The 14,093-nt window shown below is 50.9% G+C and overlaps 5 protein-coding genes across 5 annotated transcripts in view; all 5 read right to left on the bottom strand.

Moving 5' to 3' along the window:
- Positions 1–2,596, bottom strand: part of Pmar_PMAR023018 (conserved hypothetical protein) — a gene marked incomplete at both ends in the record, with an annotated part of 5,862 nt that extends 3,266 nt beyond the window's left edge. Inside the window, 14 exons of the mRNA XM_002771858.1 lie at positions 344–417; positions 465–547; positions 596–646; positions 696–794; positions 842–978; positions 1,250–1,412; positions 1,460–1,564; positions 1,608–1,721; positions 1,792–1,902; positions 1,950–2,064; positions 2,120–2,202; positions 2,258–2,355; positions 2,402–2,501; positions 2,546–2,596. Coding sequence (XP_002771904.1) covers positions 344–417; positions 465–547; positions 596–646; positions 696–794; positions 842–978; positions 1,250–1,412; positions 1,460–1,564; positions 1,608–1,721; positions 1,792–1,902; positions 1,950–2,064; positions 2,120–2,202; positions 2,258–2,355; positions 2,402–2,501; positions 2,546–2,596 — 1,384 coding nt within the window. The remainder of the gene's footprint in view (positions 1–343; positions 418–464; positions 548–595; positions 647–695; positions 795–841; positions 979–1,249; positions 1,413–1,459; positions 1,565–1,607; positions 1,722–1,791; positions 1,903–1,949; positions 2,065–2,119; positions 2,203–2,257; positions 2,356–2,401; positions 2,502–2,545) is intronic.
- A 348-nt stretch (positions 2,597–2,944) lies between these two features.
- On the bottom strand, positions 2,945–3,821 carry Pmar_PMAR023019 (hypothetical protein; the record flags this gene model as incomplete). Its single annotated transcript, XM_002771859.1, has 5 exons — positions 2,945–3,047; positions 3,112–3,280; positions 3,533–3,596; positions 3,697–3,768; positions 3,813–3,821. 5 exons carry the CDS (start codon positions 3,819–3,821, stop codon positions 2,945–2,947), a joined length of 417 nt encoding a protein of 138 aa, XP_002771905.1.
- A 1,808-nt stretch (positions 3,822–5,629) lies between these two features.
- Pmar_PMAR023020 (nad dependent epimerase/dehydratase, putative) lies at positions 5,630–10,179 on the bottom strand (the record flags this gene model as incomplete). Its single annotated transcript, XM_002771860.1, has 20 exons — positions 5,630–5,679; positions 5,737–5,875; positions 6,080–6,142; positions 6,320–6,449; positions 6,497–6,625; positions 6,668–7,373; positions 7,635–7,695; positions 7,742–7,848; positions 7,895–8,124; positions 8,180–8,394; positions 8,497–8,571; positions 8,865–8,996; positions 9,039–9,122; positions 9,170–9,236; positions 9,281–9,407; positions 9,451–9,579; positions 9,627–9,711; positions 9,758–9,846; positions 9,890–10,052; positions 10,093–10,179. The coding sequence occupies 20 exons, from the start codon at positions 10,177–10,179 to the stop codon at positions 5,630–5,632; spliced, it is 2,868 nt and encodes a 955-aa protein (XP_002771906.1).
- A 406-nt stretch (positions 10,180–10,585) lies between these two features.
- Pmar_PMAR023021 (hypothetical protein) lies at positions 10,586–11,100 on the bottom strand (the record flags this gene model as incomplete). Its single annotated transcript, XM_002771861.1, has 2 exons — positions 10,586–10,801; positions 10,849–11,100. 2 exons carry the CDS (start codon positions 11,098–11,100, stop codon positions 10,586–10,588), a joined length of 468 nt encoding a protein of 155 aa, XP_002771907.1.
- Positions 11,101–11,107: 7 nt separating this feature from the next.
- Pmar_PMAR023022 (hypothetical protein) lies at positions 11,108–11,603 on the bottom strand (the record flags this gene model as incomplete). Its single annotated transcript, XM_002771862.1, has 3 exons — positions 11,108–11,188; positions 11,229–11,348; positions 11,393–11,603. Coding segments are annotated over 3 exons (412 nt in total), but the record flags the coding sequence as incomplete, so codon positions are not given.
- Between the last annotated feature and the right edge of the window lie 2,490 nt (positions 11,604–14,093).

Raw genomic sequence — 14,093 nt, forward strand, 5'->3', positions numbered from 1 at the left:
TTTCTCATGGAATGAAAGTGCAAATTCGAAATGAGAGTTCGATTTCCGTAGACCGCTCGGAAATCCAATTTCATTTTTCCAATACGATATTGCATTTGTTGAATTTGAGATTGAAAAGTGTAGTAGTAGGCGGTCCATCGATGTTCAGCAATGCATGTAGTTCACTGCTTGATAGCATAGCCACCGAATCTAGTGACATTGAGACAGAATTCTATATCAGAAATTGCTGGCTATGGATCTATTCGGTTATACTGCAGCGGACACTCAGTCACTATCAAAGAGAACCTCACGACTGTGACAGAGTAAGTAGCTCCTCATAAAAAGGACACGACGATAACCCTACCAGTGCCTCTGAAGATGATCTCATCATTAAGAGCCTTCACGAGGGCTGGATGCCTGATATCAGCTCTGGCGAACCTGGCAGGGAAGAGCTGAGCCGATCGGACCCTCTAGAGACGCCTCACCCGTAGCAAACCATACTCAACGCCTTCCCCTCGGCCTCTCCTATCAGACGGAGGAACATCGACCCGAGCCGCTCAAAAAGGACCTGAGATAGACCGCGTTCCGAGGTGGAGCGAAGCGAGTTATGGATCACCTCTTCCCGGTAACCCATCTTCGCATAAGCATGAGCGACCATCGCTACCTCCTAGAATCATGACGCAGGTTCGATTCCCAGTCACGGCATTTTCTCTCACTTGAGCGTCGTAGTATCGAACTTCCCTACAAATATGAGGCGCTAGTGCAGCGAATACTCGACTGTCGTTATAGTCCAGCTGACACAAGGCACTGACAACCTACACCAAGGAAACATAGAGCTGAAGGGGTCCCTAGGGAGGCGTACCAGAGAGGTCGAATGGGGACAGAAGTTCTTTGCATTGGCAACAGTGTAGTCAGAGACAGCGGCTAGCAGTGGCAAAGGACGTATCCGGAACTTGTGATAGGAGTTGATGAGAAGAGCCACATCCCTCGGTCGCCAATCTGAACACATATAAGGCACGACTACGCATCAGTAGCCTACTGTAACAGTAGTACTATCAACGACACACTACTGTTGAGGACACATGATAGTCGTAAGAACCAATATGGGAAAATATGCACGTGATCATCTACATGTATTGGTGATAATATAAAAACTCTGAGGAAATTTGGGAATGTCATCGGTTTCTGTATATTCTTCACCCGAATTTCAATGTAGCCTTCTGTGATCAGTGGGGAAACTTCCGAGCTCAACCGAGGAACCCAAGCCTACATCCGAACAACACTGTGAAAGCCACAGAAACGGGATCAGCGGCACTTGTATTCATCTCACCATTATGCGGGTCCTGCCCACTCCCCGCTTCATTATATATCCCCAGCTTAGCTGCTGCTTTCCGTGCTGTAATATCAAACGCATTATCGGCCCTATAGTCAACCTGTGACCAGCAAAGCACCCCACTTAGCAGATGAAGCACTTAGGCACCTGCACGAAGGCGTTGAGCGTCGCTGCTAACTGTCGGGGGTCCATCTGTCTCGCCAACCGCGGCAGTTGACTCGTCGCAAAGTCCTTCCACATAACTTCAAAAACCTGTACACTGCACGTCGGTCGTCACTTTAACCATCGAACTCACTTTGCATCCTTTCGGTTTAATATGCAACCTCGAGAAGGCGCAAGTGAACCCTGTCAGGTCATGAGGACCGAAGCCCTGCCTTATCGGAATGCCGGCTTTAGTGCCGTATAAGAACTGACAGGACCGCTAGTGAGCTATTCGAAAACGAGTTGACGACTGCCGTAATGAGAAGATGGAAGTTTACCTTAGCAAAAGCCCTTATAGTAGTAGCAGCTCTCCAGCCCATTTCCTGATAAGCATAGACCATCTCGGTCATCGGCTCTATTGATGTAAGCCCATGAACGGTACGCCGAATCTGAGACTCCAACTTTAGGCATGTGCCTGTAGTACGGCTCCTCCTACCCTGTGATTAAGCGCCTGCACTAGCTCCTTATTCCGCATCTTGCTTTTCGCAAGGCTCGCAATGATGGAGGCGACTTGCTCTGGCATGAGGCAGTGTTGGTTCTTGATGGTATACCTTCGCTCGGGTACAAATCCGAGGCGGAGCGAAGCGATTCGAAACTATTTCCTACCGCATCAGAGCTTCCCAATCAGCAAAGTGCATCTCAACTGACGACGGATCTTCCTTTGCCATGTCCGCCAGCTTCTCATAGACCTGATAAATTATCAATGTTTTTGAGCGGAGCGAAGTTGCTGCTGCTGAACCAGACCTCAGGAATCATATCAGGCTCAAGATTATGAATCCGTCTAAGTTCAGGCAGCACCGGTCGGGCAAACCTAGCCGGCACGAAGCCAGCCTCGAACAAGTCTGAGGGGCCCGAAGTAATGAAAGTGCCACGGGTCTATCTCCATACCGGCCTCATCCTGCGGGTCCGGGAAGTCCCTGTCCTTTGGGATGACCACCACACCCTGAGCGGGCCCTCGACTGAATGACCGGCTCAGGAGGAGGAATACCTATGAGGCACAGGATGACAAGTCCAAGATGAGTAGCAACCTACTGCTGATCGCTGCTGCACTCCTATGGTGGTAGGAGACAACCGAGAGAGCATCAAATGAAGGGAAGCGCCGCCTATTGACGAGTATCAACTATACAATCCCAAGACCAAAAGGCTCAGTCGAGAGAAGAGTAGTGATGGTATTAACGTAGGACTGAACGCGAGGATAGACTCAACGAGATCGTCACGAAACTTGGTGAATGCAGTAATGATATTCTTCTTAAACAGAGCAATAGGACAAAGAGAAGGCTAGAGGGGGTCTGCCAAACAAAGCAATTACAAACATACCACTCCTTCTTCACATCACGACGACATCACTTCAAACGTCATAATTGATGTCATAAGCCCTATGCAAATTGAGATGGCAGATTGGACAAGTGTGGGACGTATTCAGCCACCGACTCAAACATGCTCGATGGAAGCGATGACCACAGACGAGCTCTCGCAGCATCGGATACCGCGACTCCGAAGCCGCATATTGATGGTCTGCTGACGCGACTCTGGTCTGAAAATCAACTACAAGGCATCTTGCCACCCCCAGAGATTGACTCACATTGCTAGTGCTAAACCCGCCAGTCGGGGGAGCCGAATAGTCCTCATCATGATCGCTTAGAAACAAAAGGAGAGTCCTCCTCGTTAAGCCTTCTTCGTCACCATCATAGCTCATGTCCTTAGCGCAGATAGCACAAGTACCCTCATTAGGGCCCGCGGGGACCAGCCGAATACGGTTTATGATACCTGCCGCCAGTGTTGGAATATATGTTTGGTTTCCTCAGCTGAGCTCAAAAGTTTCCTCACTAATTTTAAAAGTTTACATACAAATTCGGGTAGAAGTGTGCAGAAAACTATGAGAATTTCTCGAAATTTTCTCAGAATTTTCATATTATCGCCAACACATGCAGTTGACCATGTGCATATTTTCCCACACTGCCTTCCACCATCATCATCGTTCACCATTCACATGGCCCTATGCAACAACGACTAACCTACCCTTCTTGGCCGCCCCAGGCCCTTGGATCCACCCAGCTTTCACAAGACAGAGAGTGAGGGATACCTACCATATAGAAATAACAAAGTAGGAAGGGAAACTGAGTACAGTGAATAGTGTGAGTAGGGCCACCGACCACACGAGCAGACCGACCCATACAAAACACTGCACCAGGATGTACAGACTTGGCGCCGTTCTCGAACACGTCCGAGTAAGCGATAGTAAATGCAGGCCGTATCTGAAAGCACTCTCAGCTTGCCGACCGCTTAGTGGCACTCCTACCCGAACCATATTGGGTAAAATAATGAGATGATGCTTCGGAAAAGTACTATCAAAGACGGAAGTGGATCTGAATGACGAATGGAGTAGATGTAATTGGTGACCGCCAACCTGAATCCTGTAAGGGTCTGCCGCCTCTTGCTATGCGACAGTAAATCCATTCTAGGCCTTTCTGCAAGGCGTCTGTTAAAAACGTGATGACCATGTACACTTCCACCCATGGCAGTAGCGGTTGGTCGCAGTCTGACTGATCGAAAAACCAATAAGTTCATCCACGACAATGCACGAGTATGCTATCAACATTATTCCAAGTCGTCCTATTCGTACTTTCCGCATAATGAAGACTTCCGTGAGGGCCCATATGAAGAGCGCTGCATACGATACAGTTAAGACGACGACCATGCAAACGACGGCCTAACGATAGGAGATGACAGAAAATGAAGGCATCCGATTCGAGCCTCAACTCACCCATACAAAGCAGCGATATGAATGAACGAGTGTAGACACGAGCGTATTCCGCATACGACGAATGGCGTCTTCCTTCGTTCGAGGCGGTGGGTACAGCTCGTTCGACCTCCCGTATGGGTCCGACCTGGAACCCATCACAGGTGAGAAAACAACCAAGCACGGTACTCGTCCAGAGTATGAGCCCTCCGTCGAGGCACGACCATGTCGTTATCGAAGCTTTCTAGCGCCCTTCCCTCAGTCACCGTGGGCAGCAGGGGCTCACCGAGGTTATCGGGGGATATCTAAGGGGAATGGTAACCACCCAAGGGGGAATGAGGTGATTCTTACGGATCGTCTATCATCAGTAGAATCACCACTACTCAGCCTGCCACTGCCAGAATCTAGTAATTTCGATCGTCGCCGAAACGGAAAAACTAAGTACATGATTATGCGTTGTAATACAAACCTCCTTGCAATACACAAACGCTGCGGTCAAACTGAACTCATGTACAGCAGCGAAATGATGGAATTCCGTGAAAGACCCAGTTCTACGCATGTGACCCGAGCCCTACTGTAAGCCCCTCCCCTAGGCGTTGCTTGGCCCGTGCTCAGAACGCCCGACATCGACCGATACAGCAGCTCTGATGATGAATGGTAGCGCCTAAGCAAGGCCATACAAGGCGGCAGGCCTCAAGGGATGTGTTGCCGTACCCCGCGCTAGTCCCAGAGACAAGCCCGAATTCATTGTCCTCGTCGCGGTCACTGCCGTCTACCCCACTATCACTGCCATCACTCATGCGAGACTCCCGACGACTGAAAGTTCGGAGGAGCCCTCCGGGGCCTGGTATGATGTAGGGAAGGAAGTTTGTCGTATAAGACGTATTAGACTGAGGTAACGGGGGTCTACTCATAGAGAAACAGGACGGCCATGGTCTTAGCCGCAAACTGATGACGATAATGCTCTCCCACGCTTAACTGCTATGGACAAGGCTGACTGCACTACGTTTGCTGAGTGCCCATAATTATATAACATATAATACTAGTTTATGATATTAACATATGATATAATGTTCATGGTTATCGTATACCTTATTTAATATCTAAACCTCCAATGAAGCACCCTGACGAGGATGTATAGCAGAGCCCCAAAGGGCCCTTCGAGACACACTAGGAAGACGTGACCACTGGGATGCCTTCTACCATCAACCACATTCCTCTTCACAAGGAATAACCTAGCCTAGCTACTCGCGATAAGCATGAATGTTTCCTCAACAGACAAGCCCGAGATCACAGCAAGCCGACAGGCCTCCCCACACCATGAAGCTATAGTACACTACTACTCAACAGAGCACATGAAAAACAAACGCTTATTGCTATTGATAATAGTTATACGTGATGATCGGCTGCCGCGTCGTATCCAGATCTGCAACAGAGCACAAGTATAGGAAAACTCCCTCCCCCGAGGTCGCCTTTTTCCTACGAGTTTGGTCCGGCCTGACAGCATGGCCAGTGTTATCAGATCGCAGTCTTCTGTAGCACGCCTTGCAGCAATAGGTGGGGTTGTTGGGCAGTACGGGGTCGTTCAGAACGACCATGTTGGCGAATGCGCTGTTGCACAACTAAAGAGATACACAGACGCTGAGGATACCAGCGTGGGAGAATATGCATATTGTCAATTACATGTGTTGGCGACAAATAAAATTCTGAAGAATTTTCGGAGAATCCTACCCGAATTCGAATGCAAACTTCCAGTTCCGAGGGAAGCGATGAACAAAAAATATATTCCAACACTGCCAAAGACACTCAGCCGAACGCAGACTTACCGAACACATCTTCAAATACAACTTCTGCTTCTGGAATGTCCTCAATGGGTACACTTCACGCACCTATGACGACGACAGAGGATTCCCATGAAAACAGCGATGCAGTGTAGGAATAATCAACCACATATGTTGATGACAAAATGAGAATTCTATGCCAACTCCTATAATCAGTGAGGGAACTCTCAAGCTCAGCTGAGGGGAGCGCACACAGTTTGCACCACTGCAGCGACGATCTACTACCAGCGAATGGACACGGCTGTCCAAAACGGTAGCATTGGTGAAGTAAATTCGCTCCTCCTCGTTGGTATAGTGCAGGTAGAAACAACACATTGAGTGGGCCTTCGGGGACAACCGATAGAGGCGATCCACTCTGACAAAGCACCCTAAGAATATAAGCAGTAGAAACCTGTTTGCTACGCCTCTTGGACCGTAGTCGTTCGCATCTCGCCGAAAGTGACCTCGGGAAGACCTGCTCGTTGTGTCTGGGTGAAGTTAGCATCGTGGACTCGTAGCCAGTTCTTGATGTAGCCTTCATAGTCGACTAACCTGGCACTACTCTATGGAATTCACGCTTGATCGATATACTACTTGTCGCTGGCCGAGGGCTCCTCTGGAGAGTCCGTGTACACAGTATGTCCCATAATGAGGCAGGCTGATTTGGCGTACTTGGGCCCATCAAACACTCTGTCAGCAGAGAAACTAAAGGATTGTCGAAGTTCCTTCAACGTCTGACTACCCAGGACCTCGAAAGACTCGTAGTGATCGTTTTTACGGAAGTTTCGTTGGTCAGTGTGGTAGACGTCAACTGTTATGACCACTTCACTGCCATCTGGCATCCTGTGGAGATCCTCTCGACCAAGGAGGTCCTCCTCTGCATTCTTCACCAGCTTGGCGTGGTCCGAGGGTAGACCACTACGGTTGGCCTTGAAGGGTGCTACCCTGCGGACCTCGATGTGGCTCAAGGGCTTCCTCACTTCGCCTCCACCATAGTCATGTTTCAGTTTCTCCGATGCCAGGTGCCCAACCCTGCGTGCTCGGGCTTCCCGTAATTCGTCCATCGTGGGAGGGTCCGTGCCGTCTTCCATACACCGGTCCAGGATCTGATTTGCCTCCACCATGCGTGATGGGAATTGTATATCAACAGATGTGGAAACATCGTCAATTCGCAGGCTGGGGTCCAGAGGTGGGGTGAAGTCCCTGGATAGAGCCTTGAAAGCCTTCAGAGCCAGCTTGGTGTCCTCAGCCCATTTGGTCAGCCCCCCAGCGTCAAGGACCGACGACCGGTCACTCGGCTCTGAGGACCACCCTGCCGAGGCTGGAGAGGGTATGGACGAGGACTGTGATGAATCCATGGTGTGGTACGTTACTGATAACATAATAATTCCGAGCCCTTTAACACAACACCGACATCGGGCCAGAAACGTCCTCATGCTGAGCCAGGCCTTCCATCACCACTCCCCTACTGCCATCAAAAGCCTCCGGAAGGCCCTCATGTCCGTCAACAGGTCATCTAAACAAGGGCATAGACGCCGCGTCTGATCATACACACTGGTACCTGGCTGTAAGCCAGCAATGACAGGGGAGTCCCGGTCGTAGGTCCTGCCCATCTCCTTAGCCTGCATATTATTGATAGGGTACTCTCCAGTCAGTTGAATAGCTCACTTTGTCCGGGGTCAAAGACTGCGGCTGAGCACAGAATAGAACCCTCTTGTCGTTCATGCGATAGACCTTAAACCAGCCCTTATCGGAGGCCGTCGAGAAGCCTTCTCCTGAGCCCACAAAGCTAGGAATAACCAGCCCATGGGTAGGCCCCACCTGTTACAGTGATACCAGGGAAGGCTCGTTGAAGGGCATTCCGCAGAGTAATGTAGACATCAGTTTCTAGCATGGACCAATACCACGCGATGCCACAGGCCCCATCCAACTCACCAGCGAAGGGCTCGTATACAATATGGACTTTCGTATTGGACTTGTCCAGTGTCGGGTTATTAAAGTCCGTCTGATAATACGTCTTCGAGAAGTACTTCGTGCTGTAGTAGGGCCAACTGAGGGGCGCTCAATCGATGCCACTGCCTCGCCCCTGGGAGAGTCTCCGCTCACTTTTTCCTCGTAGACCGGTTTTTGAGTGTCGAAGGTCGTATCCTCCTATCCGCCAGAGTATTGGGCTTGTCCTTGAACATCCATACTGCCTTACCATGACTGGGCAGAGGCCCATCTGTTAGGCATCGGGCCCCTAGAGGCCGCAAGGTAGGCCCTTTTCGAGCAGTCAATAACAGGCTCATTAGGAAACAGTTCAACTGCGACATGCGGCCGACCTAACAACCACCCGGGCCACATACACACCAACGAGAGCCTCAGGCTCGACCTGACAGTAGTTGGAACCTCCTAGGTAGAGGAAGCCTGTAAGGATCTACTACGAGTAGGCTGGTCGAGGCCTGGTGCTGGATGCATTGGCACAAGGTGGCTTTGTACTCTTTCATGTGTCCAGGAGCCTGCCACCGACCGACTACAACTCGAACAGTACAAGAGAGTGTTGGAAACACCATTGACTGAATTGGTATCAATGATCATCCATGGAACACAGTCTCCAACCTGACTAGCCACTCCTCGTAGGGGACCGCCAGTGGTCAGTCGCGGCATCTGGGTATCGTCGAGCAACTTCGCTCCGCCAATAATTCAGGACATCTTTGACAGTTTGTCGAATATCATTGGCAGGTGTCCATCCTGTGAGATTGCGTAACTAGCAAGGCCCTCAACCTCGTCATCCCCACGAGTGCTCTCCTACCTTGGCGTTGTCAGCAATAAGGACCGCCTCATCGTAGGCCCTCATCCTACTATCATCCTGTCTCAGCTCGATCCGAGACCCCATGGGGGACTCCTCCAACACCAAACTAAGGAGGTCTTCAGTTGACAATACCTAGTGGGGAGGGTACGACGAGCCATGGCCAAATTGCCCAACCCCATTGTGCTCATCCTCCCCAGTGGCCTCTCCCATGAAGCTCCCCACATTGTAGACCTCTCCTGGGGCTGAGCTCTCCAAGACCTAGACGCCCGATCTACCAAGTGCCATCTACATGCTACAAGTAGTACTTTGATAAACTGCTCGGCCGAGTCGCGGACATCTGTTGTGTCTCGTCGAGTCTTCAGAGCGCCATGCCTGACGGACGCCCGTCCCCATCAGCTCAGGCTGCTATCACTAACCTTATGACCGGCTCCTGCTTGCCACCTTCAATCACCGCAACTTGACGACAGAACTCCTGTAAGGCCAAGGCCTCAGTCCCCCCAGGCGACACGTGAATGAACAAGCGGACCGCCACACAGTGCGTGCCTGGGCGTAGCCCAATGATCATCCAATGACGATACCTCATCACCATGGGCTTTGTACTGCTGTAAGCACATCATCTCAGTGGCCGCCTTGCTAACACCATAGGGGGAGACCGGGCTCATCGGTGCCGACTCGGGAATAGGCCGGCCTATATAGTCTACACTGTCTGAGGTACCTATGCGGAGTCTACAGCCCCTCCACCATATACCTGCTACTATGTACTTCCATACACCGTGCTACTGCTTGCCACCAGTACTCGTGCCCCACTCCCTCGAAGGGCTTGCATCACATTAGAGGTGCCTTCCACCTGAGACCCGTATTGCTGTTGGTAGACAGAGCTTTGTCGAGGTTACATTCGACTGATAGGTGAGGGACTCAGACTGGAAGGATACTCCATTGATTCCTTGGGCAGCAAAGTGAAACACTAGATGCGGCCGGACCTCTAAGGATGAATCATCCCCCCCTCATGGGCCGAGGAGCCTCACCTTGGACGATACTCCGTATACGCTGGGCATCACTGAGATCGCCATAGGTCAAGTGGACGTCTTCCAACACGCCAGCAAGATTGCCAAGGTTAGCCCGATACCGCACCAACCCGAACACAGTGTAATGAGGCCTCGTGGGGTCTTCGGAGTGAGATAGTCTAACCTGTGTCCAGAGCTGACGTAAAGACTACTCATGGGCCGACCAGGGCCTTGGCGATGTTGGAGCCTATCATGCCGTTGATGCCTGTTATCCACACACGGACTGTTCGTCTACATGTGCCTGCTACCATCCTTGGACCAAGCCGATCAGAATGCTCCCACCATTATGGACCCCTACAACAGGTACCCCTCGAGGGAGTGCGACCTTGGGCCCATCTATATTGGAGGTCTCAGCCCAGCTAGTAGTGGGGGATACAACAGTTGGCCATCGATACCTAGACCAGGGCTCGAGGGCTCCATCCCTCGGCAGCAACAGTTCACCCAAGGCCAGTGAGGGCCTCTATCCATCGCTGCACATGGTGGACCTGATGAACTTCAGCTTTGCCGCCACGATGAAGTAGCAGAACAACTGCAGGTCCACCTCTTCTTCTCCCACGAAGCCTCGACGATACAGTTCTACATACACCTCCTCGAGGCGTCCAGGCAAATTATCTGATACCCAGGACTGCGCAGTTGCACCCAAGGAAAGGGTTACCACTAGTTGGGGTCCATCCGACCAGAAACCTCATCATGGCCTCGGCCTTCTTGTACACCTATCCACAGTTGCATAGCAACGATGAGGATGACCATCATCACATCGTCTTCAGCGATGAAGTCAGCGAGATAGTCGTGTGAATTCCTAAGCTGTCTGACCCAGGTGCGACCAGCTACTGCCACCGAGGCCCCTAGGTCCCATAAGAGCCTCTGTAGGACCTGTGGGATAGCTAACCTGTTTGGGATCGGTAACGTGAGTCACCTACGAAGCTCCGCCATATGTCGCTGACACGTCCATGGACCTGCTCGAGGTGTGACCGTACGATAGAGTAGGGATAGATGCTCACAGTGACGGGGAGGTAGAGTCCCCATAGGGCATCGTACGCCTTGAAGAGACACGCCTGTGCATTGAGAGGCGTGAAGGTTGGAGGAGCCAGGAGGAAGGCCGATGTCTGGAGCTGATGGAAATCCACCGGCAGAGGCCCTAACACCGTCTCAAGGTAGGCACCCAAGACCATGGCGTACGCGTTAAGCGGTATATCGCATCGAAATCAGGGTCGTTATCGGCCAGGGTCTGGACCACGGCTATCTCCCGTGTCCAAGTGTCTGACCGTACAACATCCCCACACACCGGCTAAGCGACCACCTGATGTACTAGAGGGCTTCGCCGTGGTGGTTGCCCGGTCCCGACGGATATAACTAAGTGGGTAACCCCTGGGCCAAAGGACAGTCTCCGCATTGTCGAGACCAGGGACCATACCTGTACCTAGTTGAGGACTAGTGTTGTCCATAGGACGGAGCCTTTATTACTATAAGGGTTGAAGACACTAGGCACGGTAGAAGTGGCAGAAATAGTGACAGTATGTTTCCCGGGGCAACCTGTTGTTTCTCTTGAGGCCCCACAGTAGCCCATGAAGTCGCCCTTGGTTATCTCTTGTACGCTATCGGCGTATATGATATTATCATCGTCTAGATCAAAAACTTTCTTCGCTCCGTGGATGAGGGCGTATCTTGAGGTCCACTACGGATCATTCAGTGAACAAAGATACTCTACAGGTAAGCCACATTCTTCCGCCCAAAGTGCTTCCACGGTAGCCTCTCCTGATACCATTGGACATGCCTACTACTGCTAACACGAGGAGCGTCTCACTGCAAAGTCGCCCCCCACGGTCACTTGATCCTCATCATTGAGGAAGACGGCCCTTGAGGCCTCAGCGTGTTCCCTCAGTTCAGACCAGAGCTGTGTAGGTCCTTTCTTGTCCCCAGCCACTACCATACACCTGGTAGGGAGGTAGGCGGGCTCAACTAGGCAGCTGCTAAGTACCATTCCCCTGTGGTCAACATAGTGTCTGCAGCCACTCGAACACCATCGGGTATATCATCCGATATTGTGGTGATGGCGATCCAGTTGGAACCTATAGGGGTGGTTGAGCTAATTGTTAGGCTTGCATCTCATTTTCGGATAAGTCGAATTCAATTATGAGTTAACCAGGAATAAGTTTACTGACCAACCGATAGAGGGCAGGGCAGTCCTGAGTAGGGCGCGATGACTATGGCCACTACGAACTCACAACAAGGCTCCCCACCGCGGCACTTCGAGCCGCCTGTGGCCTCCATCGATGCCGTATCGTCGGGTAGGGACCTGTCGAAACAAACAGGGTTGTTGATTTCCCCCTTGTGTGGTCTCTACTTATGGAAGAGCGTCGAGCCAGTAAACTCGCGTTTGACATCCTCATTGAACAGTGTGCCGCTGACCCCTTCCAAGGCCGGGACTCTACCGTTGTGGCCACTACTAAGTTCCCCTTCAAGCTCGAAGACTCTAGCCCGAAGCGATTGCACCTCTGTGAGGGCTGGCGCGGCAAGCTGAGGCGAGTGGGGTGCCCAGAGGAATGCCTGCTTATGGTACCGTGGGCCCTTCACCACCCGTACGGGTCCCCCTGGCTAGGGAATACACCGCTTCAGTACTGCCATCACTGGTGGTGACCTCTAGTAAGGCTATGACTGTGAGGATGCCTACAGGGCCAGAGTAGGCTTTCTGCGGTACATGTACTCTACGGGCGACGGTGTGAGGAGCCTTCACAAAGTGTCTTACGTCGACACTACAGCATTTCCACGTCACTTTATCTTTTGCACAAATTTTCAATAACTCACTCCTGATGTCGTTAGTTGAGGTTGATTCTTTTCGAAAAGACCATATATTTTATTGCAATTTTCGGTGATTCCTTCAAACTAGTCGGTAAAAAGTTTATTTTTTTTTGAAAAAAAGTGGGTAAATTGTTGAAAATTCGGGCGAATTATCAAACTGACTGCTGTAGACGTCACTCATACGTCCATAAAAGTCTCTCTAACATACCCTTCTCACTATGCCAAAACTCATAAGACCCACCACCGAGTATAATTCGATGATGATGACGACCAGCAGTGAAGACAGTAAGTCCACGACTACTCTACCCCGGTACTACCTATAGCCACTATGAGTGACCCTGCTATTATCATACGTCGTCTGCTGGACAGAAGATGGGCCATTGACACAACTCCTACCACCTATTTTTGGATTTATGGGCGCGCGCTACTGTTTTGCCAACATTCAACTTTTGTTCTCGTTCCTTTCCCTGTCGTCTTTGTACAGCGGTGGTGGCGAGATAAGTCCTGCCACTGTCAACGACCGATCACTCTGCGTTGTGTCATCGTAATTGATCGTCTTGACGGTCGACCGAATCGTTGACTTAGACAGGTTGTTGATTTAGTCATTGCATATGTTATGGCCTCGAGGTGAGGTCTTCGACCATGCCACAGTACACACCACCGTGCGGTGGAGCGTTAGAGACGTTATGGAGTTTTTAAAGGGCCTCAAGTACAGTGTGGGGTTAGGTCATTCAGCGTGAAAGGTCCCTGTAGGAAGTCGATCCCTGGCACGGCAGTACTGCGGACACGCTTCTTGGACTACTGTGGGGATCCTGGTGAACATACTCCGCATCTTACCCAGACGGAGGCTCTGGCGTAGCGTCCCCAGCTTTCAATTGCCATAACCATCATGGTCGTGGTCGTAGGTACTGGACGGTGTTCTCGAATGTGAGTCGGTCTGTATTCCCATCTTCCAATACCAACACTCCGGCATCCTCACCGGCCAATGACTGGTGCGACATACGAGTACTTGGTGTACTCCTATTCCTACAGGTAGTACTACTATCATCGGTAGTAGTAGTAGTAGTAGTAGTAGTAGTAGTAGTAGTAGTCTAAAATATAACATCGTCTATGACGGAAAATAGTCTAATCTCAATGTGCTGGATCTGATGCATGCCTTCTTAACGTGACGAATATACAGCTTGCCACCAGGCTAACAGTTGCGCAGCACTGACTAAGTTCTCTCAACGTGAGGATGATCCGGGCGCGTTTAGATCAACCAACCTCGTGCTGGTTGATACCAACACAAAAATGTCGAATTGGTGTTTGTTCGTTTCCCGCATTCTTGGTGCCGAATGGTGCCGTTTGAAGAGTGGCAAGGGAAAGG

This window comes from Perkinsus marinus, assembly GCF_000006405.1.
Source record: "Perkinsus marinus ATCC 50983 genomic scaffold scf_1104296962378, whole genome shotgun sequence".
In the NCBI taxonomy this organism is placed as follows: domain Eukaryota; phylum Perkinsozoa; order Perkinsida; family Perkinsidae; genus Perkinsus; species Perkinsus marinus.